We start from the raw sequence: 27,293 nt of genomic DNA on the forward strand, positions 1-27,293 counted from the left end.
TTCTCTGACAGCTCTCCTCCTCCACCATCCACACTACATTCTCTGACAGCTCTCCCCCCACCATCCACACTACATTCTATAATAGCTCTCCTCCCACCATCCACACTACATTCTTTGACAGCTCTCCTCCCTCCACCATCCACACTACATTCTCTGACAGCTCTCCTCCCCCCACCATCCTCACTACATTCTCTGGCAGCTCTCCTCTCACCATCCTCACTACATTCTCTGACAGCTCTCCTCTCACCATCCTTTCTCCACATACTACTTCAGATTCCACCTATCAATGAAATGTCACTATTGTCAGGATGTACTACTTAAAAATATCTCATTTTTATTGATACAGTTCCACTTGCTGAATTCCAATGTACATTTGTCAGCAGCTGTGTTTTATTCAATGTCTAATTAGATTTATGTGTAAAACATTTCCCGCACTCTGTTCATTAAAACGAAAAAAAGGATTTTTACGTGTGACTTTCCTGATGTCTGATAAGGCTTTCTTTTTTACTGAAACATTTTCTGCACTTTGAACATGAATAAGGACGTTCCCCTGTGTGAATTTTTTGGTGCCTAAGTAGTTTTGCTTTCTCCGTGAAACATCTCCCACACTCTGAACATGAAAATGGACGCTCACCTGTATGAATTCTCTTATGTTTAACAAGGTTTCCTTTGTCGCTGAAATGTTTCCCGCATTCACTACAGGAATAGGGACGTTCACCTGTGTGAGTTCTCTTGTGTCTACGAAGGTCTGATTTCTGAATAAAACATTTCCCGCACTCTGAACATGAGAAAGGACGCTCACCCGTGTGAATTCTCTGGTGTTTCAGAAGATCTTCTTTCTGAATGAAACATTTCCCACACTCTAAACATGGAAACGGACGCTCACCCGTGTGAGTTCTCTGATGTTTAAGAAGGTTTCCTTTGTCATTGCAATATTTCCCGCACTCCGAACACAAATAAAGATACCTGCACATGTGACTTTTCTGATGTTTTAAAAGTGTTCTTTTCTGAGTGAAACATTTTCCGCACTCTGAACACGAGAAAGAACGTTCGCCCGTGTGACTTATCTGCTCTTTAAAAGGTGTTCCTTTTTTATTGAGAGATTTCCTACATATGGAACATGTCAATGAATTCGCTACTGTGTCCCTCAGGGTGTCTACTGCCTTCCCCAGTGATTTCTCGGGATTGGAGGGATCCATTGATCTTTCCATGTGATGAGTATTTTGAGTAATGAGGTTTACTCCCGGGGAATATTCTGCAATATTATTATCTTCTGCATTACAATCTGAAGTAGGATGTGCCTTTGTGGTATTCCAGATATAATGTCCATCTGTTGGGAAGCAATTATGAGAAGTATTATATGTATTCTTCCATTGAGTCATCATATACTTTATGTTGTACAAACTCAACAATTTCTTGGAGATTTGGCCTGGAATTGGGTGAAATTATGACACCAAATTATGAGCACAAACCTGAAAACAGAGGACAGCACACCCTCACGGCACTGGGTAATACTCTTTGTTAAGCAATGACATTGTTACTGTGAGAATGGAGTTGATGCCTTCACGTGGTGGGCAACCTAACAATAATTGGCAGGCCTCAAGCACCATCTTTGACCTCAATAAAATTCAGTGTTTGTCAGAGACTTTGGAAATACTACAGTAGAAGGATATTCTACAAGAGACAATGAAAACATATTGCAAGAGAAGCTGGAAACTGAGGATGTGCTGCAGAAAGTGAAGTTTGAAGACAAACACCACATTCTAGGAATGGAGATGGACCTTCCATATGGTGTCCAGTATCTCCTCCTCATTTTTCGGGAACATGACGTTATATTGAGGAATGGAGATGGACCTTCCATATGGTGTCCAGTATCTCCTCCTCATTTGTTGGGAACATGACGTTATATTGAGGAATGGAAATGGACCTTCCATATGGTGTCCAGTATGTAAAATGAAAATGTGAACTGTTTCTGCATTTAGTGTTTATGACTTACTTGTATCCATGAGGAAGAGAAGATTTCTCCTGTTCACTTTTCATAATAATCTCCCCTTCCTCCATAGACTGTTGATCTCCACTCACCGTCTCTTCTTCCTCCTCTTTAATATCAACTTTGATGCATTTTAGTTCCTCATCCTTAACCCCAACAATTATAGAATAGATTTGTAAAAAGAAACAAGAGATTACATCTCATAATTTTTGAATTCTAGATCTTCAGTCCAATCTACCTGATCATGATGTGGATAGTTATAATTAGTTTGTGTGGAATCCCGGGAATACAGAGGACGGGGATATCTCTCTGGTGGGTTCCCATGACTGGATCCATCTACCTGATGATGGTGAGGGATGGTGTGATCTTCCTGTGTGGAATCCCGGGAATACAGAGGACGGGGACATCTCTCTGGTGGGTTCCCATGACTGGATCCATCTGTAGGAAACACACAGACTGACTGAATCCATTGTTTCTATGTGTTTATCAGATGATGGGGGATCTAGGTGGACCCTCCGTACTGCTCTCTCCTTTACAATAAAGTCTCCTCTTACCCGGTGATGTGAGGGGCGGCTGATTGTCCATCATGAGGTCCTTGTGTCCTTCTAAATACTCCCACTCCTCCATGGAGAAATAGACAGTGACATCCTGACACCTTATAGGAACCTGACACACACAATGATACAGTCACCATCCAGACACATCCCTTGTCTGTTACTGGAGAATGTCCCAGAATTCCCGGCACCGCTCACCTCTCCTGTCAGCAGATCAAGGATCTTCTGGGTGACTTCTAGAATCTTCTTGGCACTGGTTCCCTCTGTTGTCAGGCAGTGAGGTGGAGGCACTGTGATGGGTGATGTCCTGTGAAGATGGCTGCTGGGTGATAATGGATCTCCAGATATTTTCTTCACTACTTTATAATCCTGAATATAGAGAGGAAGTAACAATTGTCACTACAGACTTCCCAGAATCCTCCTCACCTCTCCGGTCAGGTCTGTGTTTTATTAATAGAGATGAGAGTGATGTCATGTGACCTCCCAGAATCCTCCTCACCTCTCCGGTCAGCAGGTAGATGATCTCCAGGGTGAGGTTCAATATCCTCTCAGTCATGTGACTTTGGTCCTCATCCATCCTCACTGATGTGGTCATAGGATCTCTACAGGTCTCTCCTCTGTTGACGGATAATAAACTGGGAATTATCGGGGATGAATAATGTCTGCAGAGTTCCTCCATAAAATAAAATAAGCCCCATCATTGGTGTGAGTTGGATAGCAATACGAGGCAACAGCAAGGTTTCGTTTAGACATGCAGTTAAGGCGTGTGGGAAAACAGCACGGTTGAACCACATTTCTGCTGCCCACTCCCCCTTTAAGCTGCAAAAGGCAGCTGACAGGGATGTTTGTATTTTTATGTTTTTTAACATTTGGAACAAACTCCCTCGGGGGAATGCAGTAGGCCAGTGCGCCCTTTTTTCTTGTTTTTTTGCATTTTCTCCTGGAATATGTCAGCCAGTAGAGGGCAGCAAGGCCGCTTTGATCCCCTCATTCTTTGAATATACACCCAATAGACTGACCCCAGCCCTTCACTCCCATGCCCAGGAGCCTTGCTTTTGTATGTAGAGGGGTGTTTACATGCCATGGCTGCGATGCTTCTCATCACACCCGAAGCAAAGTTCACCCAAGAGATAGCAGCATGATTGTCAGCACAAATGGGGTTAAAAGAGGTAGCGAGGAGGCGTGGTATCACTTCCACATCGCCTGTCAGTAGGCTCTGGAGTGCAATCCGAACGAGGATCGTGCTTCAAAGACAAGAGAGATTTAGATTTATTTTATTTATTACAGGTACTTATATAGCGCCGTCAATTTACGCAGCGCTTTATATATATATTGTACATTCACATCAGTCCCCGCCCCCGAGGAGCGTACAATCTAAAGTCCCTAACTCACATTCATACATACACATACTAGGGACAATTTAGACAGGAGCCAGTTAACCTCCCAGCATGTCTTTGGAGTGTGGGAGGAAACCGGAGTACCCAAAGGAAACCCACGCAGGCACAGGGAGAACATGCAAACTCCACCCACATAGAAGAAAAATATATATGGAATATATTTTAAAAATATTCTTCTCAAATATATTGACATATATTTGAAATACTACAATTTTGGCCATATTCAATATATAAAAAAAAATACATATACTGCACGTTGAAATTCTTTTTTTATAAAATACAAAATATACGAAAAATATTTTTAAAAATATATTTTTTTAAAATATATTCTTCAGATTTTTTTTAACATATAAAAAAGTAATTTTAACATATATTTTTAGATATATTTGCAAATGCATTCTCTAACCCTCAAGGGGCGTACAATCTAAGGTCCCTAACTCACATTCATACATACACATACTAGGGCCAATTTAGACAGGAGCCAATTCACCTCCCAGCATGTCTTTGGAGTGTGGGAGGAAACCCACGCAGGCACAGGGAGAACATGCAAACTCCAACCACATGCAAGAAAAATATATCTGAAATATATTTTAAAAATATTCTTAGCAAATATATTGACATATATTTGAAATACTACAATTTTGGCTGCATTCAATATATTTCAACATATATTTCAATATATATATATATATACTGTATGTTGAAATGCATTTTTATTACAAGATATATGAAAAAAAATTTAAAAAATACATGTTCAAGTATTTTTGGAATGCATTTACAAATATATGTAAAAATATATAATAAAATGACTTTTTGATATGTTTGAAAAAAAATCTGAAGAATATACTTAAAAAAAATATTTCAAAAAATATTTTTCATATATTTTTGTAATATATAAAAACGCATTTCAACATGCAGAGTATACATACATATATATATATATATATATATATATATGTGCATCGGAGGACAGAGCTTCCTCTGTCCAGAATTGCTTCAGCTCCCCACATGGAAGTAAAATATATATATGTTAAAAATTTTCTTCCAAAATATATTGACATATATTTGAAATACTACAACTTTGGCCGTATTCAATATATTTCAAAATATATTTAAATAAATATATATATACTGTATGTTGAAATGCGTTTTTATTTCAAAATATATGAAATATATTTTTAAAATTACATTTTCAAGACGGAGCTTCCTCTGTCCAGATCTGCTCCAGCTCCCCACGAGGATGTAAAATATATTAGAAATATACATTTGAAAAGTATTCTTCACAAATATATTCACATATATTTGAAATACTACAATTTTAGCTATATATATTCTCTCTCTCTCTTAGAAATATATTCTTCAGATTTTTTTTTTAACATATAAAAAAAAGTCATTTTAACATATATTTTTACATATAATTGTAAATGAATTCCAAAAATGTAGATTAAATGTATGTTTAAAGACGTACAGTATATTTGAAAATGTATTTTTACAAATATTTTTCATATATTTTGTAATAAAAACACACACACACACACATATATATATATACAAAGATACACTGCATGTTGAAATGTGTTTTTATATATTAAAAAAAATATGAAAAAGTTTTTTTAAATATATTTTTTTAAAATATACTCTTCAGCTTTTTTAACATATAAAAAAGTAATTTTAACATATATTTTTACATATATTTGTAAATGCATTCCAAACATGCCGTATATTTGAAAATGTATTTTTAAAAATATTTTTCATATATTTTGTAACAAAAACACATTTCAACATACAGTATATATGTATTTATTGAAATATATTTTGAAATATATTGATTACGGCCAAAACTGTAGCATTTCAAACATATCTCAATATATTTGGGCAGAATATTTTTAAAATATATATAAAACATATTTTTCTTCCACATGGGCAGGCAGGTGGTGCCGTGGTTGGGATTCGAACCAACGACCCTAGTGCTGCCAGGCCCCATTTAGAGGTCTAAATCTACCCTTATTGTATAAAAACGTATGACGTTACACAATGTGATCCATACTCATTCTCCGACTTACCTCGTTGAGGTACCTAGATGTGTTTCCTGATGTTTCCAAACTTGTTTCATTGTATGCAACTTAGATAAGGACAAGTAGAGAAATGGCCTGACACATTCTTGGAGATAAAAAATAATATGGACGAAGAGGACGGAACATGATGGGGGGGTGGGTTACTGGGTGTAAATATAAAATAATATCTTATTACTACCTCTGCTGCCAGTTCCAGCAATGTCTCTTCTCTACTTCCTTAACTTCCTGTTTATCACTTCCTGTCTTTAGATGACATCACTTCCTGTCTTCACCTGACAGCACTTCCTGTCTTCACCTCCTATCACTTCCTGTCTGTGTGTTCCAGTGGCAAGACATAGGATCGTCTACTTGTGGAGAATATAAAGCCTTCAGCCTACGTTGTCCTTCAATACTTTGACAGCTGCTTCTTGAAATAAGAAGAACATCCTAAAGGGTTGAACGAAAAACTTGTCTATTGGCATTGCAGTGTTAGACATTTCCTTCTATGCTTTGCTATGTTTTAGATGAACAGGATATGGGGGTACATTCAAATGAAAATGGGATTAAAATAAGCCCCATCATTGGCATCAATTTGATGAAGAAAAATGCAAACATTGGTGTCAGTGAAATAAAATAAGCCCCATTGTTGGTGTCAGTGAGATAAAGTAGGCATCATCATTGGAATAAAACTGGACAGTATGTTGGTGTCAGATAAAATAAACCCCATTGTTCATGTAAGTGAGATAAAATAAGCCCCATTGTTGGTATTAGTGGGATAAAATAAGCCCCATCACTGGTGTCAGTGGGATAAAGTATGCATTATCATTGGTGTCAATGGAATAAAATTGGTCTCAGTGCTGGTGTGAGATAAAATAAGCGTAATTGTTGATGTCATTGAAATAATATAATCATTATTGGTGTCAGTGAGATAAAATAAGCCCCATCCTTGGTGTCAGTGAGATAAAACAAGCCCCATTGTTGGTGTCAATGGGATAAAATAACTCCATTGTTGGTGTCAGTGAGATAAAATAAGCCCCATCTTTAGTGTCCATGAGATAAAATAAGCCCCATTGTTGGTGTCAGTGGATAAAAAGAGCCCCATTGTTGGTGTCAATGGATAAAATGAGCCCCATAGTTGGTGTCAATGGATAAAATGAGCCCCATTATTGGTGTCAATGGATAAAAAGAGCCCCGTTGTTGGTGTCAATGGATAAAATGAGCCCCATAGTTGGTGTCAATGGATAAAATGAGCCCCATTGTTGGTGTCAATGGATAAAATGAGCCCCATTGTTGATTTCAGGGGATAAAATAAACTTGTTGGAAGAAAATAACATTTCGGTTTTACATCAGTCCTTCAGGCCAAGAGATGTTTTTTTACATCATATATAAGGAGACCTGGTTCTGCACTCCAATAGTTCAAACGTTCTACAACCACCCAATCCTTTTACCTAAGTGAATATTACCTCTTTTGCTGTCAGTTTCATCTATGTCTCCTTGCAACTTCCTTCTTACCATGGAACTTCCTCTTTGTACCTGACAGCATTTCCTCTTCGTACCTGACATCTCTTCCTGTCTGTACCCGACATATCTTCCTGTGTGTACCCGATATCACTTCCTGTCTGTACCCAACATCACTTCCTGTCTGTACCTGACATTATTTCCTGTCTTTTACCTAAGATCACTTCCTGTCTGTACCTGACATCACTTCATGGCTGTACCTGACATAATTTCCTGTATTCACCTGACATCACTTCCTATCTGTGCCTGACATCATTTTCTGTTTGTTCCTGACACCACTTCCTGTCTGTACCTGATATTTCCTGTCTGTACCTGGCACCTCTTCCCTTCTGTACCCGACATCACTTCCTGTTTGTACCCGACATCTCTTCCTGCCTGTACCCAACATCACTTCCTGTCTGTACCCCACATCACTTCCTCTCTGTACCTGACATCTCCTCCTGTCTGTACCTGACATTATTTCCTGTCTTTTACCTGACATCACTTCCTGTCTGTACCTGACAGCATTTCCTCTCTGTACCTGATATCACTTCCTGTCTGTACCTGACATAATTTCTTATCTTCACATGACATCACTTCATGTTTGTGCCTGACATGATTTCCTTTTTGTTCCTGACATCACCTCCTGTCTGTACCCCAACATTATTTCCTGTCTGTATCTGACATCACTTCCTGTCTGTACCCAACATCACTTCCTGTCTTTCCCTGATATCTTTTCCTGTCTGTACCTGACATCTCCTGTCTTTACCTGACATTATTTCCTGACTGGTACCTGACATCACTTCTTGTCTGTACCTGACATCACTTCCTGTCTACCTGACATCACTTCCTGTCTGTACCTGACATCACTTCCTGACTGTACCTGACATCATTTCCAGTCTGTCCTCACATAATTTCCTGTTTGTACCTGACATCACTTCCTGACAGTATCCGACGTCCCTTCCTGTCTGGTACCTGACATCTCCTCCTGTCTTTAACTGACATTATTTCCTGACTGTACCCGACATCACTTCCTGACTGTACCTGACATAACTTCCTATCTGTCCTCACATAATTTTCTGTTTGTACCTGACATCACTTCCTGACTGTATCCGACATCACTTCTTGTCTGTACCTGACCACTTCCTGTCTGGTACCTGATGTCTCCTCCTGTCTTTAACTGACATTATTTCCTGACTGTACCCGACATCACTTCCTGTCTGTGGCTGCACTCAAGAGTTTGCTTGATGATCTTCAGCTACCAGTACTCCTTGCTCCTGTGTATCTTGTATTGGCCTCCTGTTACTGACTCGGCTTGTCTTAGGACCTTCCTGCTGCTTGTTTCCTGGTTTGACCCCGCTTGCTCTAAGGACTCTAACTCTCTTGCCCAACTGGCATGACTCTGGTCTGTCACCTGACCACTCTGCTGCCTCAGATTCCTGTGTATGGCCTTGGCTATTGTTCACGACCTTGTTCCTGCCCATTTTCTGGCTTGCCTTTCCATGTATGACCTCAGCTTCCATCCTGACTACGCTTCTTCAGTCCTGCCAGTCTGGCAACGCCACCACCTCCGGTGCCATCTTGCTTGTGGCCGCTGCCTCAGTCCTGCTGCATCTCCAAGAACAAAAGAGGTCCTGCCATCAGTCCCGACAGACCAGCTGATAACCTCTTGTGGACTCTGCTGCAAGCAACCACCAGAAGAGCTACCTAAATGCACCCGTGCTGCTTTGGTCCTTGCACTCCCTGTTCTCACCTTCAGTGATGCTTGGCACTCAGTCACAAGGGAAGCCCTCTCGCCAAGTCAGCCTCCAACCAGGCACGTGACAGAGATGTCCTTGATGCATAGCTGGATCAACTGGATGATATTCAGAATTATTCTGTATTGTATTTGCAAGGAGCGTAGATAAGAGGGGGTTAGGGGGGGTCCAAGCCCATGCCACTCAGCAACAGTGCAGCAGTCAGGCAGGCGGAGTGATCTACAGCTAAACACGTGTGATGTAATATGACCTGCAAACGTGCTGATCCTCCCCAGGAAAAATAAATTCTGTTTTATGCATCGTTTTGATACCTATAGCAAATCTTTATTAAAGCTCCCTCATTTCACCCACCCCTATTGCAATGCAAAGTTCCTTCATAACGGGTGCAATATATACAAATTAACTCAGGAGACATTTCCACCTCAAAAGTCTACTAGAAATTTTCATCTAGTCTTTAGTTCCCCTTTAAGAGAGAGCTAACCTAGTAATCAACCATTTTCCAAATAAAAGATATGGGATTTTATGTTGAGGAATGGAGATGAACCTTTCATATGGTGTCCAGTATCTCCTCCTCATTTATTGGGAACATGACGTTATATTGAGGAATGGAGATGGACCTTCCATATGGTGTCCAGTATCTCCTCCTCATTTGTTGGGAACATGACGTTATATTGAGGAATGGAGATGGACCTTTCGTATGGTGTACAGTATCTCCTCCTCATTTGTTGGGAACGTGACGTTATATTGAGGAATGGAGATGGACCTTTTATATGGTGTCCAGTATCTCCTCCTCATTTGTTGGGAACATGACGTTATATTGAGAAATGGAGATGAACCTTCCATATGGTGTCCAGTATCTCCTCCTCATTTGTTGGGAACATGATGTTCTATTGAGGAATGGAGATGGACCTTTCATATGGTGTCCAGTATCTCCTCCTCATTTATTGGGAACATGACGTTATATTGAGGAATGGAGATGGACTTTTCGTATGGTGTACAGTATCTCCTCATTTGTTGGGAACATGACGTTATATTGAGGAATGGAGATGGACCTTTCATATGGTGTCCAGTATCTCCTCCTCATTTATTGGGAACATGACGTTATATTGAGGAATGGAGATGGACTTTTCGTATGGTGTACAGTATCTCCTCATTTGTTGGGAACATGACGTTATATTGAGGAATGGAGATGGACCTTTCATATGGTGTACAGTATCTCCTTCTCATTTGTTGGGAACATGGCGTTATATTGAGGAATGGAGATGGACCTTTCATATGGGATTTTTATTGGCATAATAATCAAAGCTTTATTAAACAAATATAAAAAAAACATGGAAACAGAGTTCAACAGGCAAGAAATACACCAGGCTTTCTTCCCTTCCAACCCAGTATCAGCTTAGAACTGGAAGTTTCGGAACAAGGCCATCCAGTACCCAAAGCAAAGATGCCAAACTGCACCCCCCCCCCCCCCCATCCCCAAATGTCTTCTGCTTACGGGTTCTGTGATACTAGGACGACCTCACCGCTTCTGCCTGACAATTGCAATGCGCAAGGAAAAAAGTTGGCCAACCAACGCCCTCAAAGTGTCAGCACCCGATGCGGACCACACCCCCTACACCCATCTATAGTGTGGAGAGGTCAACTGTTCCTGACTGCTGACCTCTGCCTGCTGTGCAGTACATTGTACACATAGGAAGTGCAGAGGTCAGGAGTACACACTGCTTGCCTTGTTAGAACCTTCCCAAGTAAAGCGTTCACTAATAAAGATTTCCCCCAGCAAACCCCACTCTACAAAGGTAACCCCCTCAAGCAAAATACGAACGCAAAAACTCTCCCCAAGCAAAATATCCCCCCAGCAACAATTTCCTTCCTCAAGCAGAAAAAAATTGTTCAGTGGTCAACTCTGCACTACCCTTCCATTACTGACCTCCGCACCCATCTACTTCAACACTCCCCTTCCGCCGCTTCTATCTGGATGCTCTGCACCATTTTCACCATGTCCTTCCTCTTCCATTGCCCACCCCAGCAGGCTCATCCACAGCTCACCTCTTCACCCTCACTTCTACAGTCAGTGGTGGGCGCGGCAAGATGTATCGGAAGGTGTGGCCAACGGGGTTGAGGCCGCTTTTTGGTGGGCAACGTTGATTTGCCATTTCATTATGAAGGGCTCTCACTTTCCTCGCTGGATTTCTATGTTATATTACGGAGAAAGGAAAGAAAGAGGAAAGAGGACGCCCCGAGATCGTCTTCCAAGAAATCCTGTTAAGAATCCAACAGTTGACTCAACCCATGAAGAGTAGAGTCTGCCTAAAACTGGATACCTCTATTGCCATGATGTATCCTTCACCACATCATCCCTCTTCCATTGCCCACCCCAGCAGGCTCATCCTCAGCTCACCTCTGCACCCCTACATCTACAGTCGTTATCTATGACGAAGTCCTGATGGGTGGGGCGAGACTTATCGGAAGGTGTGGCCATTGGGGTTGAGGCCACTTTTTGGTGGGCAGTGTTGACTTGCCATTTCATTATGAAGGGCTCTCACTTTCCTCGCTGGATTTCTATGTTAAATTACGGAGAAAGGAAAAAATGGAGGACAGAGGACGCCCAGAGATCGTCTTCCAATAAATTTTGTTGAAGAATCCAACAGGTGACTCAACCCATGAAGAGTAGACTCCGCCTAAAACTGGATAGCGCCATTGCCTAGATGTACCCTTTACCATGTCATTCCTCTTCCATTGCCCATCCCAGCTGGCCCATCCACAACTCACCTCTGCACCCTTACATCTACACTCGTAATCTACGAAGAAGCCCTAGGGGGTGGGGTGAGACTCATCAGAAGGTGTGGCCAACAGGAGACTCAACCCATGAAGAGTAGACTCTGCCTAAAACTGGATACTGCCATTGCCTGGATGTACCCTTTTAAAAAATCGAATTAGTTGAACTTTACACTTGTCCTATGGATCGAACAGTTCTGCTTGGTGGAAGCCACCTTACATTTGTTAACATATCAGCAGTAATGTGTACTCCAATGTCCAATTGGATTCCCTTCTTGTAATACATTTCCCGCACTCGGAGCATGAGACAGTACCTTTAAGTGTGACTTTTCTGGTGTTTGAGGAGGCTTTCTTTCTTAGTGAAAGATTTCCCGCAGTCCGAACACAAATATGGACGCTCTCCCGTGTGACTTCTTTGGTGTCTAATAAGTTTTGCTTTGTCGTTAAAACATTTCCCGCACTCTGAACACGAGAAAGGACGCTCGCCCGTGTGAATTCTCTTATGTTTAAGGAGGTTTCCCTTGTCGTTAAAATCTTTCCCGCACTCTGAGCAGGAAAATGGACGCTCACCTGTGTGAGTTCTCTGATGTTTGAGAAGGTTTCCTTTGTTACCGAAAAACTTGCCGCACTCTGCACACGAATAGGGGCGCTCGCCTGTGTGAGTCCTCTTGTGTCTAAGAAGGTCTGATTTCTGAATGAAACATTTCCCACACTCTGAACAGGCAAAAGGACGCTCGCCAGTGTGAATCCTCTGGTGTTTAAGAAGGTCTCCTTTCTGAATGAAACATTTCCCGCACTCTGAGCATAAATAAGAAACCTCGCACGTGTGGCTTTTCTGGTGCGTAAGCAGTGTTCTTTTCTCAGCAAAACATTTCCCGCACTCTGGACATGAGAAAGGACGCTCACCGGTGTGACTTCTCTGGTGTACAAGAAGGCTTCTTTTTACCGTGAAACTTTTCCCGCACTCCAAGCAGGAGAAAGGACGCTCACCCATGTGATTTTTCTGTTGTTTAAAAAGTGCTTCACTTTCGGTGAGAGATTTTCTACACATCGAACATGTCACCATACTCTCCAGGACGTTGCCTCCTATGAAACCTAAAGTAGATTCCCTGGGATTTGAGGGATTTGTTGATTTATATGCATCAGATCCAAGATGGAGGTCTGGAGTAAAAATATGAGATTTATCATAAAATTCCTCAGGATTTGACAAATCTACAGATCTCTCCAATTGATAAGGTCTGCGATGTATATTCTGAGGAAGGAGATTTACTCCTGGAGAATATTGTGTGATGACACTACGTTCTGCATTATAATCTGGAGATACATTGTGAGGTTCCTCTGGGGTGTTCCGGACATAGAGCCCACCTGTTGGGAAACCATTTCTAAATTATTAAGAATCATTCATGTGCTACATTCGGGAATCACAGATGCTGCTAAACCTCTAAACAGTTTCTCGTAGCTCTGGTTTGGAACTGGGTGCAATCTTAACAGCAAAATATCAATACAAACCAGATAAAGGATGCAATACAAGCAAACTACACTGGGCAATAGTCCCTGTGCATTGATGACATTGCTACTCTGACAGTGGGTGTGGACCCTCCTCTACCTCATTTCATGGAACCATGAGAAAAATAGAAGAAAGGAAATGGACCTTTTATACATTGTAAAACAGTGGTCATTTGTTGGGAACATGACGTTATATTGAGGAATGGAGACGGACCTTTCATATGGTGTCCAGTATCTCCTCCCCATTTGTTGGGAACATGACGTTATATTGAGGAAAGGCGATGGACCTTTCATATGGTGTCCAGTATCTCCTCCTCATTTGTTGGAAACATGACGTTATATTGAGGAAAGGCGATGGACCTTTCATATGGTGTCCAGTATCTCCTCCTCATTTGTTGTGGACATGACAGTATATTGAGGAATGGAGATGGACCTTTCATATGGTGTCCAGTATCTCCTCCCCATTTGTTGGGAACGTGACGTTATATTGAGGAATGGAGATGGACCTTTCATATGGTGTCCAGTATCTCCTCCCCATTTGTTGGAAACATGACGTTATATTGAGGAAAGGCGATGGACCTTTCATATGGTGTCCAGTATCTCCTCCTCATTTGTTGTGGACATGACAGTATATTGAGGAATGGAGATGGACCTTTCATATGGTGTCCAGTATCTCCTCCTCATTTGTTGGGAACATGACGTTATATTGAGGAATGGAGATGGACCTTTCATATGGTGTCCAGTATCTCCTCCTCATTTGTTGTGGACATGACAGTATATTGAGGAATGGAGATGGACCTTTCATATGGTGTCCAGTATCTCCTCCTCATTTGTTGGGAACATGACGTTATATTGAGGAATGGAGATGGACCTTTCATATGGTGTACAGGATAATTTATACTCATAGCAGTTCATTACTCACTTGTGTCTATATGTAGAGAAGATTCCTCCTGTTCACTTTTCGTAATCATCTCCCCCTCCTCCATAGACTGTTGATCTCCACTCACCAATGTCTCTTCCTCTTCCTCTTTAACCTCAGTTTTGATGTCTTTCAGTTCTTCACCCTAAACCCCAAAGTTGATAGAATACATTTATTACAAAAAACCAAGAGATTATATAGAAGAATGTCCTCTCATAGAGTTTATTCCATGTTCCAGTTGCTCATTCCCACCTACCTGATGATGGTGGGGGATGGTGTGACCTTCCTGTGTGGAATCCCGGGAATACTGAGGATGGGGACATCTCTCTGGTGGGTTCCCATTACTGGACCCACCTACCTGATGATGGTGAGGGATGGTGTGACCTTCCTGTGTAAAATCCCGGGAATACTGAGGACAGGGACATCTCTCTGGTGGGTTCCCATGACTGGATCCATCTGTAGAAAACACACACACTGACTGAATCCATTGTTTCTATGTGTTTATCAGATGATGGGGGATCTAGGTGGACCCTCCGTACTGCTCTCTCCTTTACAATAAAGTCTCCTCTTACCCGGTGATGTGAGGGGCGGCTGATTGTCCATCATGACGTCCTTGTAGAGATCCTTGTGTCCTTCTAAATACTCCCACTCCTCCATGGAGAAATATACAGTGACATCCTGACACCTTATAGGAACCTGACACACACAATGATACAGTCACCATCCAGACACATCCCTTGTCTGTTACTGGAGAATGTCCCAGAATTCCCGGCACCGCTCACCTCTTCTGTCAGCAGCTCCATCATCTTCTGGGTGACTTCTAGAATCTTCTTGGCACTGGTTCCCTCTGTTGTCAGGCAGTGAGGTGGAGGCACTGTGATGGGTGATGTCCTCTGGAGACAACTGCTGGGTGGTGATGGATCTCCAGATATTTTCTTCACTACTTTATAATCCTGAGCGGAAAAAGAGTGAAAGTAATAATTACTACTACAAATTTTCCAAAATCTCCCTCACCTCTCTGGTCAGGCCATTTAGAAGAGAAAAGTGGTGTCATGTGACATCCCAGAATCCTCCTCACCTCTCCGGTCAGGTCTGTGTTTTATTAATAGAGATGAGAGTGATGTCATGTGACCTCCCAGAATCCTCCTCACCTCTCCGGTCAGGTCTGTGTTTTATTAATAGAGATAAGAGTGATGTCATGTGACCTCCCAGAATCCTCCTCACCTCTCCGGTCAGCAGGTAGATAATCTCCAGGGCGAGGTTTAGTATCCTTTTAGTCATGTGGCTTTGGTCTTGGTCCATTTCTGTTCATGTGGTTATATATTTTGGATGGTCCTCTCTGTAGACGGACAATAAACTGAGAATTATCTTCCAGGTGATTTGATGTCAAACATAAAATATGAGGGAAAATAAGGTCAATGGCAGGGGCGGACTGACAACTCATGGGGCCCCCGGGCAATAGGGGATCATGGGGCCCCTGTGTCCTTGCCCAAACTTAAAAAAACCTATGAAAAAGGTACCAGGGGCATCTCATGGGGTCCCCAACTGACTCCGGACCCTCGGGCAGTGCCCGAGTTTCCAAATGGTCAGTCCGCCCCTGGTCAATGGACATATAGAAAGAAATAAACTGACAGATTCTACCCCTTCCCTTGCAAAACAATCAAAACTAAAGTAATGCTTTAAAAGGAGATATTATTTGGTAAATATGGGGTCATAGTTGACAACATCTGAAAAGAAATAGGAGGGTACCTTGAAGGGTTTGAGAAGAAAAATTCCTGCTGTCATTGTAGTGTCGTACGTCTACCTCCCAGCTTTGCTACGTAAAATAGGTTCTGGGGGTTCTTTGAAGAAAAATTGATCAGATAAGTCCCTTTGTTGGTGTCGGTGAACTAAAATATGCCCCATAGCTGGTGTCAGTGGAAGTACAAAAAAAAAGCCTCATTGTTGGTGTCATTGAAGTCAAATAGGCCCTATCCCTGGTGTCACTTGGAATAAACTAAGCCCCATAACTGATATTAGGGATATAAAAAAAATAAGTTCCATCAATGCTGTCGGTGGGGTAAACTAATTCCTACCGTTGGTGTCAGTGGGATAAAATAAAACCCACTGTGGATATCAGTGGTATACTAAAAGTCCCATCATTGGTGTCAGTAGGAGTTAGAAAGAATCCCCGTTGTTGATGTTATCAAAATAAAATCTGCCCTATCACTGGTGTCACTAGAAATAATTGATGTCAGTGGTAGAAAATAGTCCCAGCATTGGTGTCAGTGATATAAAATAAGCCTCATCATTGATATCAAAGAAATAAATTAAGCCCCAATGTTGGCACCAGTGGGATAAAATAAGCTCCATCGTTGGTGTCAGAGGGATAAAATAAGCTCCATTGTTGGTGTCAGAGGGATAAAATAAGCTCCATCGTTGGTGTCAGAGGGATAAAATAAGCTCCATCGTTGGTGTCAGAGGGATAAAATAAGCTCCATTGTTGGTGTCAGTGGGATAAAATAAACCCCATCGTTGGTGTTGGTGAGATTAAAAAAAGCCCCATCTTTAGTGTTATTAACATAACATAAACCCCATCATTGGTGTCAGTGGGGTGAAATAAGCCCCATTGTTGGTGTTCGTGGTATAAAATAAGCCCCAACATTGGTCCCAGTGGGATAAAATAAGTCTCATCATTGGTGTCAGTGCAGTAAAATAAGCCCCATCATTGGTGTCATTGGGATACAATAAACCCCATCATTGGTGTCAGAGGAATATAGCAAGCCCCATCATTGGTGTCAATGGGGTAAAAAAAGCCCCATCCTTGCTGTTCGTGATATAAAATAAGCCCCAACATTGGTGCCAGTGTGATAAAATAAACTCCATCATTGGTGTCAGTGGGGTAAAATAAGCCCCATCATTGGTGTCATTGGGATACAAAAAGCCCCATCATTGGGATACAATAAGCCCCATTGCTAGTGTCAGAGGAATATAGTAAGCCCCATCATTGGTGTCAGTGGGGTGAAATAAGCCCCATCATTGGTGTCATTGGGATACAATAAGCCCCATTGTTGATGTCAGAGGAATATAGTAAGCCCCATCATTGGTGTCAGTGGGGTAAAATAAGCCCCAACATTGGTGTCATTGGGATACAAAAAGCCCCTTCATTGGTGTCATTGGGATGCAATAAGCCCCATTGCTAGTGTCAGAGGAATATAGTAAGCCCCATCATTGGTGTTAGTGGGGTGAAATAAGCCCCATCCTTGGTGTTTGTGGTATAAAATAAGCCCCAACATTGGTGTCAGTGGGGTAAAATAAGCACCACTATTGGTGTCAGTGGGATACAATAAGCCCCATTGCTAGTGTCAGAGGAATATAGTAAGCCCCATCATTGGTGCCAGTGGGGTGAAAAAAGGCCCATCCTTGGTGTTCGTGATATAAAATAAGCCCCAACATTGGTGCCAGTGGGATAAAATAAGTCCTATCATTGGTGTCAGTGGGGTAAAACAAGCACCCCTATTGGTGTCAGTGGGATAAAATAAGCCCCATTGTTGGTGTCAGTGGGATATAATAAGCCCCATCATTGGTGTCATTGGGATACAATAAGCCCCATTTTTGGTGTCAGAGGGATATAATAAGCCCAATCCTTGGTGTCAGTGAGAGTAGGAACACGCTTTGCTGTTCTGTGGACCTGGACACACGTTCCTGCACTGGTTCTCTGCTGATGCCGGAGACTATTCTGTGACTACTAATCATTTCACCTGACATTCACAGCGGTGGTGCCAAGTGATGGAATTCAGAGTCCCAGCACCCCGCTGTTACTCTGTCACGTGACCTGGGCCCTGTCGGATGCGGACATTGTGAGGCAGTTACCATAGATCCCGGACAACCACCCAATGGGATCAGATTGGTGAAAATATTTGCAACAGTTTCACCTCACATCCGTTCTTCTTCAGGTTAACAAAAATATGGAGGAAGGGAAGAGGACGGGCACAACGATGGAGGAAGAGTACGGGCACAACGATGGAGGAAGAGGATGGGCACAATGATGGAGGAAGAGGACGGGCACGACCATGGAAGAGGACGGGCACGACCATGGAGGAATAGGACGGGCACGACCATGGAGGAGTAGGACGGGCACGACGATGGAGGAAAAGGACGGGCTTGACGATGGAGGAAGAGGACAGGCACGACGATGGAGGAAGAGGACGGGCACAGCTATGGAGGAAGAGGACAGGGCATGACGGGGGGGGTTACTGGGTACAAATATAAAATAGGATCTCATTACCTCCTCTGCTGCCAGTCCCAGCAATGTCCCCTCTCTACTTCCTCCCAACTCAACTCTCACCCGGAACTTCCTGTCTGTCTATTGCACCACTTCCTGTCTGATCTTTACATCGTTTCCTGTCTGTGAGGTCCACTGACAACACGTAGGATCGTTTCCTTGTGGAGAATATAAAAAGTGCAGCCTTCGTGGTATTTCGATACTTGGACAGCTGCTTCTTGGGGTGTTTTTCAGTTTGGTTGCACACATTACCCAAACCGTACTCTCTGCTCCTCACAAGACCTCCTACTCTCTAGCTCCCTTGTCTCCTCCTCCCATGCTTGTCTCCAGGACTTGTCCAGAGCTTCCCCCATCCTATGGAACTCTCTACCCCAATTTATCAGACTATCTCCTACTCTGTTCACTTTTAGGCCCTCAGCTAATAATGGAATCTTCTACTCTTCCAACCAGTCCATCCCCCACAGTTCTTACCTTTTGTACCACCAGCCCCTCCCTCCTAGATTGTAAGCTCCCTGGATCAGGGCCTCCTAACCCTCTTGTATTGAACTGTATTGTTGCTGTATTGTCTCCCGTTATATTGTAAAGCGCTGAGCAAACTGTTGGTGCCATAAATCCTGTATAATAATAATAATTACACCTGAGTTGAAGGCCAAACAAGGAAAAAATACTTACAATTGTCACATGGATATACCATGTGACAATTGTAAGGTCTTCATGTATCCTTAGAACAGCTTATCTCAACCAGGTTTCCTTCAGAGGTGCGTATGGGTTCCTTGAGCAGTGGTGCACCGGTCCCCTGCCCGATGGTGCCCGAGCTGTTACAACCCCAACTTCGCTTGGTTGAGCCATCGGAGTGAGACTAGTAGATCCTATTCTCTCGTCTTTTGAGATAAGTGACTGATACCAGTGATGTTTTTAGCTGCTAGTAAGGGGGATCTTCTACTACTAACCACACATCTACTGGATTTCTTCTGTCGGTGGCCAGCAAAAGTAGTGGGGGCACGTCTTCATTGACCCCTTAAATAAGGGGACGTTTCCTTACCACCAATGCAAGGAGACACTTCCTTACCGATCAGCAATGGTTGCAGATATAATTTAGGAAGGGGTTCCCTAAGACCTTATTTCAAGAGTTTCTCCTTGGGAGTGAGACCAGTAGATCCTTTTCTCTCATCTTTTGAGATAAGTAACTGATACCAGTGATGTCTTTAGCTGTCAGTAATGGGGATCTTCTACTGCTAACCACAAATCGAATGGATTTCTTCTGCCGGTGACCAGCAAAGTCAGGGGGGCATGTCTTCATTGACCTCCAAAGTAAGGGGACATTTCCTTACTGACCACTAATGTAAGAAGACACTTCCTTACTGACCACCAATGCATGAAGACACTTCTTTACCAATCAGCAATGGCTGCAGATATAATTTAGGAAGGGGTTCTCTAAGAGCTGAAAATTATTTCAAGAGTTCCTCCGTGGGAGTGGGACCAGTAGATCCTTTTCTCTCATCTTTTGAGATAAGTTAGCTGTCAACAAGGGGGATCTCTTACTACTAACCTAAACTAAGTTTCTGCCAATGACCACCAAACTAACAAGGCACTTCACTGACTGAACACCAATGTAAGGGGACACTTCCTTATTGACCAGCTATGGTTGCAGATATAATTTAGGCAGGTGTTCTTCTCCCAGTGACCACCAAAGTACTGTAAATGGGCACTTCTTTATTGACCACTAATGGAAGGGGACGTTTTCTTTACTCACCACCAATGTAAGGGGACACTTCCTTACTGATCAGCAATGGTTGCAGATATTATTTATTGATGTGTCCTCCTCCCGGAGACCAACAAAGTAACTGGGCACCTCTTCATTGACCAGCAATGAAAGGGGCCATTTTCTTTACTTACCACCAATGTATGAGGACATTTCCTTACTGACCAACAATGTACAAATTACTGAGCATGTACGGAGAGGTGGGGATATAACTTAAGCAGGGGTTCCCTAACACCTGAAAATGTAAGGGGACACTTCCTTATTGACCAGCTATGGTTGCAGATATAATTTAGGCAGGTGTTCTTCTCCCAGTGACCACCAAAGTACTGTAAATGGGCACTTCTTTATTGACCACTAATGGAAGGAGACGTTTTCTTTACTCACCACCAACGTAAGGGGACATTTCCTTACCGACCAGCAATGGTTGCAGATATTATTTAGGTATGTATCCTCCTCCCGGAGACCACCAAAGTAACTGGGCACCTCTTCATTGACCAGCAATAAAAGGGGCCATTTTCTTTACTTACCACCAATGTATGAGGACATTTCCTTACTGACCAACAATGTACAAATTACTGATCACGTACGGAGAGGTGGGGCTATAACTTAAGCAGGGGTTCCCTAACACCTGAAAATCATTTCAAGGGTTCCTCCTTGGTAAAAAGGTTGAGAATGCTTAGATTTTCATGCATGGAACTGAACCTTATGGACTCTCCATTGATCATATCACAGCAGAAGATAGCAACATTTCAGAGCCATGCAGGACCTCTTTATGAGGCATGCCTCATGAAGGGGTCCTGCATGGTTCTGATGCGTTGCTATCTTCTGCTGTGATCATTCAATAAAGTGTTAGACCCGTCCATGGAGTTCCTTGGTGTGCAGGTGACATATTTCATTACGGTCTCCAACCGTTGGTCACCTTATCCTCAGCGTGTGTGTTGGGAATATTGCTTTGGACTTTTGCACTCTCCATCTCACCAATAAAGCACCAATGGAAAACTGTAATCAAGTCATGTATGATTTTTTTTTTTAAAATTACAAATAGTCTGAGAATTGAGAAGAAATAAAGTACTCGGGACAGAATGCGGTAAAGTGTGAAGCTTTTCCGTTTACAAAATAATTAACACAAAATAAAACCGAGCTTTAATCCGAATCGAATGCTGTACGTTCAAGTTGAAGAATGAAATCATATCAAATCTATGAAATCTCTAGGGTGGTGCAAAGGCAAGCCAGCTTCTTCAGTAAAGCAAGACAAAGAGCAATTATGAGGAGCGACCAAAACGAAAGGTTTTCCCTATAAAAATGCTAGCGATGGGCATGTGCTTGGCAACATCTTGGGAAGACTCAACAATAAATCGCACTAGGTGGACTACATGCTCTTATCTTTATGCATCTTGTAAGTTGCCACTTCTGATTTGTAATAGTCTTTTCCTACACACTGCACTTAGTTGGTGCTCTCTGCTGTTTCCTTTATATTGGGAAGGAAAATGGAGCCAACTGTCACCACCGCCATTTCTATTTGGCGACTACAGCATGTTCATTTAGGTCTTTGGTTACCATGCCAAACCAACAAATTAGTCATAAAGGTAAAAGTCATGTTAAAGTGATTCTGTGTGGGCATTGAAGTATTTACATGTTCTTAACAAACAGTAAAAGAACCTTAAAGAGGCCCTGTCACTGGGGTCAGCCTTTCCATGAGAATGTATGAGCATTTAACACACACTATGTTGCCAAAAGTATTGGGCCGCCTGCCTTTCCACGCACATGACCTCTAATGGCCCCCCAATCTAGGTCCATAGGGTTCAATATTGAGTTGGCCCCGCCCTTTGCAGCTATAACAGCTTCAACTCTTCTGGGAAGGCCGTCCACAAGGTTTAGGAGGGTGTTTATAGGAAGGTTGGACCATTCTTCCAGAAGCACATTTGTCAGGTCACGCACTGATGAATGGGGAGGAGGCCTGGCTCGCAGTCTCTGCTCTAATTCATCCCAAAGGTGTTCTATGGGGTTGAGGTCAGGACTCTGCAGGACAGTCAAGTTCCTCCACTGCAAACTGGCTCCTCCATGTCTTTATGGACCTCGCTTTGTGCACTGGTGTGCAGTCATGTTGGAACAGGAAGGGGCCATCCCCAAACTCTTCCCACAAACTTGGGAGCATGGAATTGTCCAAAATGTCTTGGTATACTGACAGCTTAAGCGTTCCTTTCACTGGAACTAGGGGGCCAAGCCCAACCCCTGAAAAAAAACCCCACACCATAATCCCCCTCCACCAAACTTTACACTTTGACCGCAGAATGCAGTCAGGCAAGTACCGTTCTCCTGGCAACCACCAAACCCAGACACATCCATCGGATTGCCAGACAGAGAAGCGTGATTGGTCACTCCAGAGAACATGCCTCCACTGCTCTAGAGTCCAGTGGCGGTGTGCTTTACACCTCGGTATCCGACGCTTTGCATTGCGCTTGGTGATGGAAGGCTTGGATGCAGCTGCTCGGCCATGCAAACCCATTCCATGAAGCTCTCTACACACTGTTGTTGGGCTCATCTGAAGGCCACACCGAGTTTGGAGGTCTTTAGCTATTGACTCTGCAGACAGTTGGCGACTTCCGCGCACTGTGCGCTTCAGCATGCACTGACCCCGCTCTGTCATGTCACGTGGCCTACCACTTGGTGGCTGAGTGGCTGTTGTTCCCAGTTGCTTCCACTTTGTTATAATCCCACTAACAGTTGAGCATGAAATATTTAGTAGCTAGGAAATGTCATGGATGGATTTATTGCACAGGTGGCCACATATCACGGGACCACACTTGGAGTCACTGAGCTCCTGAGAGCGACCCATTCTTTCACCAATGTTTGTAGAAGCAGTCTGCATGCCTAGGGGCTTGATTGTATACACCTGTGTCCATGGAGGGGATTGGAACACCTGAATCACATGATATGGAGGGGATTGGAACACCTGAATCACATGATTTGGAGAGGATTGGAACACCTGAATCCCATGATATGGAGGGCTGGCCCAATACTTTTGGCAATACAATCTATTTTATGTTATTTACCTGTATAAGCCTACCTTGTGCAGACATCCAAAAGCCAAAGCGGCTACTGAGTGCCACCATCTTGGATGTGATGTCAGCAGACTGTCATACAAGTGACGTTTTAAAGTATTTCTACATAAAAGCTTGATGTAGGGAGGGGGGTTAAGTGGCAGAGGAGCTGGACCAGTAGGTCTATAACGTGGCAGGAGGGAGAGTGTTGTGTTATGCAGTTTCTTTAAAAGCGTCCCTCACTGATCTTTGTAGCTGCTTGTACTGTGGGGCAATTCATCCTCAAAGTTTGCAACAGAAGCATTAAATTACAGATCCTCTCCTCTTTTTTCCCCATGGCAGCAGGGACTCGGCCACTTGCCAGCCTTTTACTGTATACACACAGTGGGTATTTCTAGGCTGTTAGATACCAAGCTCATCTCCGTTATATTCTACAGCAGCAGGGACTTGGTTGCCTTCCAGTCGTCCATTGTAAACGTACAGCATGAGTTTCTAAGCTGTTAGATATCTAGTTCCTGTGCTGTTTTTTTTTTTTACGGCAGAAGGGACTTGGCTGTTTTCCAGCTTTCTAATGTAAACACACAGCAGGTTACGACTTTTGAAGATGAATTACTGCACAGCACATGCAGCTACAGAGGTTAGTGAGAGTTTATTTTAATGTTCTATTGCCCTCAAGTTAAGAAGTATATTTCATGTCCAGAAACTAGTCACAGGCGAATAAAAGTAAACCCTAACAATGACATTCTCTTATTTGCACCCTTCTGGTGTGTTAAATTCCATGTTTCTGGCATACATCTTTGATAAGGGACAAAAAAAAACAACCTGTTGATCCTGCCAGAGATGTAGAGAGCTGATAACTTCCTGTTCTCTCTGTTTCTGCTGCAATGAAACCAAAGCAATGGTATCAAGCCCTGGCCAGCTATCTTGGTAAACGACACAACCTCGACCCATGTCAAATGAGAAGAGGGGGTGGGATTCTGTCGTCCAAACCAAAAGACAGCCTAGGGTGTGACATTGCTTGAGATACAGTACAAAAAGGGAACTTTCTCACCTTAAAACAGGAAATGTCCTGCTGGTGAAAATAAAGGAAAACAAGAAAACTAATGCAGCTGCCACATCTTAGGACTGGTAAGCTGCCAGGGAATGACTCCGCCGCCCCCCAGACTCCATTGATAAATGAAAGGTCACTTTTGCAGAGAAAACCCCTTTAAAAAAAATTGTATCACACAGTTCTTTGAACAGATCTAAACCCCAGTTCCGTGTCTCTGCCCGATAGTCAATAGTATCAGTGTGTGCTCTGATGTCTAATTAGATTTCCTTTATGTGTAAAACTTTTTCCGCACTCTGAGCACGAATAAGGACGCTCGCCCGAGTGAATCCTCTGGTGATAAAGGAGGCTTCCTTTCTGAGTGAAACATTTCCCACACTCCGAGCAGGAAAAAGGGCGCTCGCCCGTGTGACTTCTCTGGTGTGCAAGCAGTTTGCCTTTGACTGTGAAAGATTTCCCGCAGTCGGAACAGGAAAAGGGGCATTCGCCCGTGTGGCTTCTCTGGTGTGTGAGAAGACTTCCTTTCTGAGTAAAACCTTTTCCGCACTCTGGGCATGAAAAAGGACGCTCGCCTGTGTGACTCCTCTGATGGGTAGCAAGTGCTCTTTTTTCAGGGAAAGATTTCCCGCACTCGAAACACGAATAAGAATTCTCTTTCCTGTGAGTTCTTCTGTGCGAATCAAGTTCACACTTTTTAGAGAAAGTCTCCCCGCACTCTGAACATGTAAAGGTTACACTGGTGTGAGATCTGAGATGTATGAAAAGTTCAGACCTCATCATGAAAGATTTCCCACACCCCAAACAAGACAATGAACTCTCATCTTTATCGGTTAAAGCAGATTCCTTGGGATTGAATGGATCTGTTGGTCTACCCACACTTGGAGATCTCCAATGGATATCTGAAGTCGTATTATGTGATTGGTCAGATGGTTTCTCTGGATTGGATGGATCTGTTGGTCTATCCACACTGGGAGATCTCCAATGGATATCTGAAGTCGTATTATGTGATTGGTCAGATGGTTTCTCTGGATTGGATGGATCTGTTGACTTCTCCAAATGGTAGAGTCTGTCATTTATATCTTGAGTAACTGAATTTACTGCCATTGAAGTGTGCCCTAAGCCATTATCTTCTGATTTACAATCAGCAGAAAATACTGGATATCTCTTTAGAGTTTTCGTGACTTGGCCTCCATCTATTGAAAAATAACATTTTAATAAATGTTAAAATTGTCAGTAATTAAAGAGTCATGTAAGTAGGTCTAGCAGTCAACAAATTCACAGAGCCGGGATAGAATAGACCAGATAAAGGGTGCAAAACACCCAAACCATCCATAATAACGAACAGTAAACTTGGCAATATGACTTTATATTGAGGAATGGAGATGGACCTTTCAAATGGTGTCCAGTATCTCCTCCTCATTTGTTGGGAACATGAAGTTATATTGAGGAATGGAGATGGACCTTTCATATGGTGCCCAGTATCTCCTCCTCATTTGTTGGGAACATGACGTTATATTGAGGAATGGAGATGGACCTTCCATATGGTGTCCAGTATCTCCTCCTCATTTGTTGGGAACATGACGTTATATTGAGGAATGAAGATGGACCTTCCATATGGTGTCCAGTATCTCCTCCTCATTTGTTGGGAACATGATGTTATATTGAGGAATGGAGATGGACCTTTCATATGGTGTCCAGTATCTCCTCCTCATTTGTTGGGAACATGACGTTCTATTGAGGAATGGAGATGGACCTTCCATATGGTGTCCAGTATCTCCTCATTTGTTGGGAACATGATGTTATATTGAGGAATGGAGATGGACCTTTCATATGGTGTCCAGTATCTCCTCCTCATTTGTTGGGAACATAACTTTATATTGAGGAATGGAGATGGACCTTTCATATTGTGTCCAGTATCTCCTCCTCATTTGTTGGGAACATGACGTTATATTGAGGAATGGAGATGGACCTTCCATATGGTGTACAGTATATCCTCCTCATTTGTTGGGAACAGGCTTTTATATTGAGGAATGGAGATGGACCTTTCATATGGTGTACAGTATCTCCTCATTTGTTGGGAACATTATTATTATTATACAGTATTTATAAAGCGCCAATGGTTCGCTCAGCGCTGTACATTACAAAGGGGGACAGAACATGTGACAGAACAATACCAATACAATGCAAAACATGAAGGGATCGAGGGCCCTGCTCTTTCGAGCTTACAATCTAGGAGAGAGGGGATGGTGGCACAGGAGGAGATAGCTGTGCGGGATGGAGTGGTAGGAAGAATGGAGGAGGTCAGCAAGTTAGCAGGGGGTTGGGTAGGCTTCCCTGAAGAGATGGGTTTTCAGGGTGCGCATAAAGGAGAGGAGAGTAGGTGATAATCTGATGGGTTGGGGCAGGGAGTTTTAGAGGATGGGTGACACCCTGGAGAAGTCCTGGAGGCGGGCATGGGAGGAGGAGACCAGGGAACTAGAGAGAAGGAGGTCTTGTGAGGAGCTGGGTGTGCGTGCTGGGCGGTACTTGGATATTAGGTCGGTGATGTAGTTCGGGGCAGTATGGTGGACAGCTTTGTACGTCAGTGTTAGGATTTTGAATTTGGTCCGTTGCGCAATCGGAAGCCAGTGGCGGGATTGGCAGAGGGGGGTGGCGGAAATGGAGCGGTTGGAAAGGTGAATGAGTCTGGCAGCCGTAATCAGGATCGACTGAAGCAGGGATAGCCAGTG

The 27,293-nt window shown here is 43.0% G+C and overlaps 2 protein-coding genes across 4 annotated transcripts in view; both read right to left on the bottom strand.

Annotated features, from left to right (window-relative positions):
• Window positions 1-311: 311 nt before the first annotated feature.
• Window positions 312-6,228, bottom strand: LOC149453371 (uncharacterized). 2 transcript variants are annotated; one of them, XM_089688540.1, is made up of 7 exons: window positions 6,005-6,228; window positions 3,044-3,161; window positions 2,743-2,913; window positions 2,545-2,656; window positions 2,229-2,428; window positions 1,997-2,136; window positions 1,146-1,330 (listed from the first exon to the last, which is right to left on the bottom strand). In XM_089688540.1, the coding sequence occupies exons 1-7, from the start codon at window positions 6,052-6,054 to the stop codon at window positions 1,279-1,281; spliced, it is 843 nt and encodes a 280-aa protein (XP_089544666.1). In that variant the 5' UTR covers window positions 6,055-6,228; the 3' UTR covers window positions 1,146-1,278. The 2 variants fall into 2 exon arrangements, with proteins under 2 accessions (XP_089544665.1, XP_089544666.1); XM_089688539.1 differs by lacking the exons at window positions 2,229-2,428; window positions 2,545-2,656; window positions 2,743-2,913; window positions 3,044-3,161; window positions 6,005-6,228 and having other exon boundaries at window positions 312-1,330; window positions 1,997-2,131.
• Window positions 6,229-10,514: 4,286 nt separating this feature from the next.
• LOC149453372 (uncharacterized) overlaps window positions 10,515-27,293 on the bottom strand; it is a 37,713-nt gene continuing 20,934 nt past the window's right edge. Inside the window, exons 1-7 of one of the 2 annotated variants that reach the window (XM_089688409.1) lie at window positions 18,717-18,786; window positions 15,674-15,788; window positions 15,232-15,402; window positions 15,022-15,145; window positions 14,706-14,905; window positions 14,453-14,594; window positions 10,515-13,389 (exon numbers count right to left, since the gene is read on the bottom strand). In XM_089688409.1, coding sequence (XP_089544535.1) covers window positions 12,341-13,389; window positions 14,453-14,594; window positions 14,706-14,905; window positions 15,022-15,145; window positions 15,232-15,402; window positions 15,674-15,751 — 1,764 coding nt within the window. In that variant the 5' untranslated portion in view covers window positions 15,752-15,788; window positions 18,717-18,786 and the 3' untranslated portion in view covers window positions 10,515-12,340. Of the gene's footprint in view, window positions 13,390-14,452; window positions 14,595-14,705; window positions 14,906-15,021; window positions 15,146-15,231; window positions 15,403-15,673; window positions 15,789-18,716; window positions 18,787-24,818; window positions 25,218-27,293 lie in introns of those variants that run through there. The other variant, XM_089688410.1, reaches the window with a different exon arrangement.

Source organism: Staurois parvus, unplaced genomic scaffold (assembly GCF_062004578.1).
Source record: "Staurois parvus isolate SC_StPar_1 unplaced genomic scaffold, SC_StPar_1.0 ptg000449l, whole genome shotgun sequence".
NCBI lineage: Eukaryota > Metazoa > Chordata > Amphibia > Anura > Ranidae > Staurois > Staurois parvus.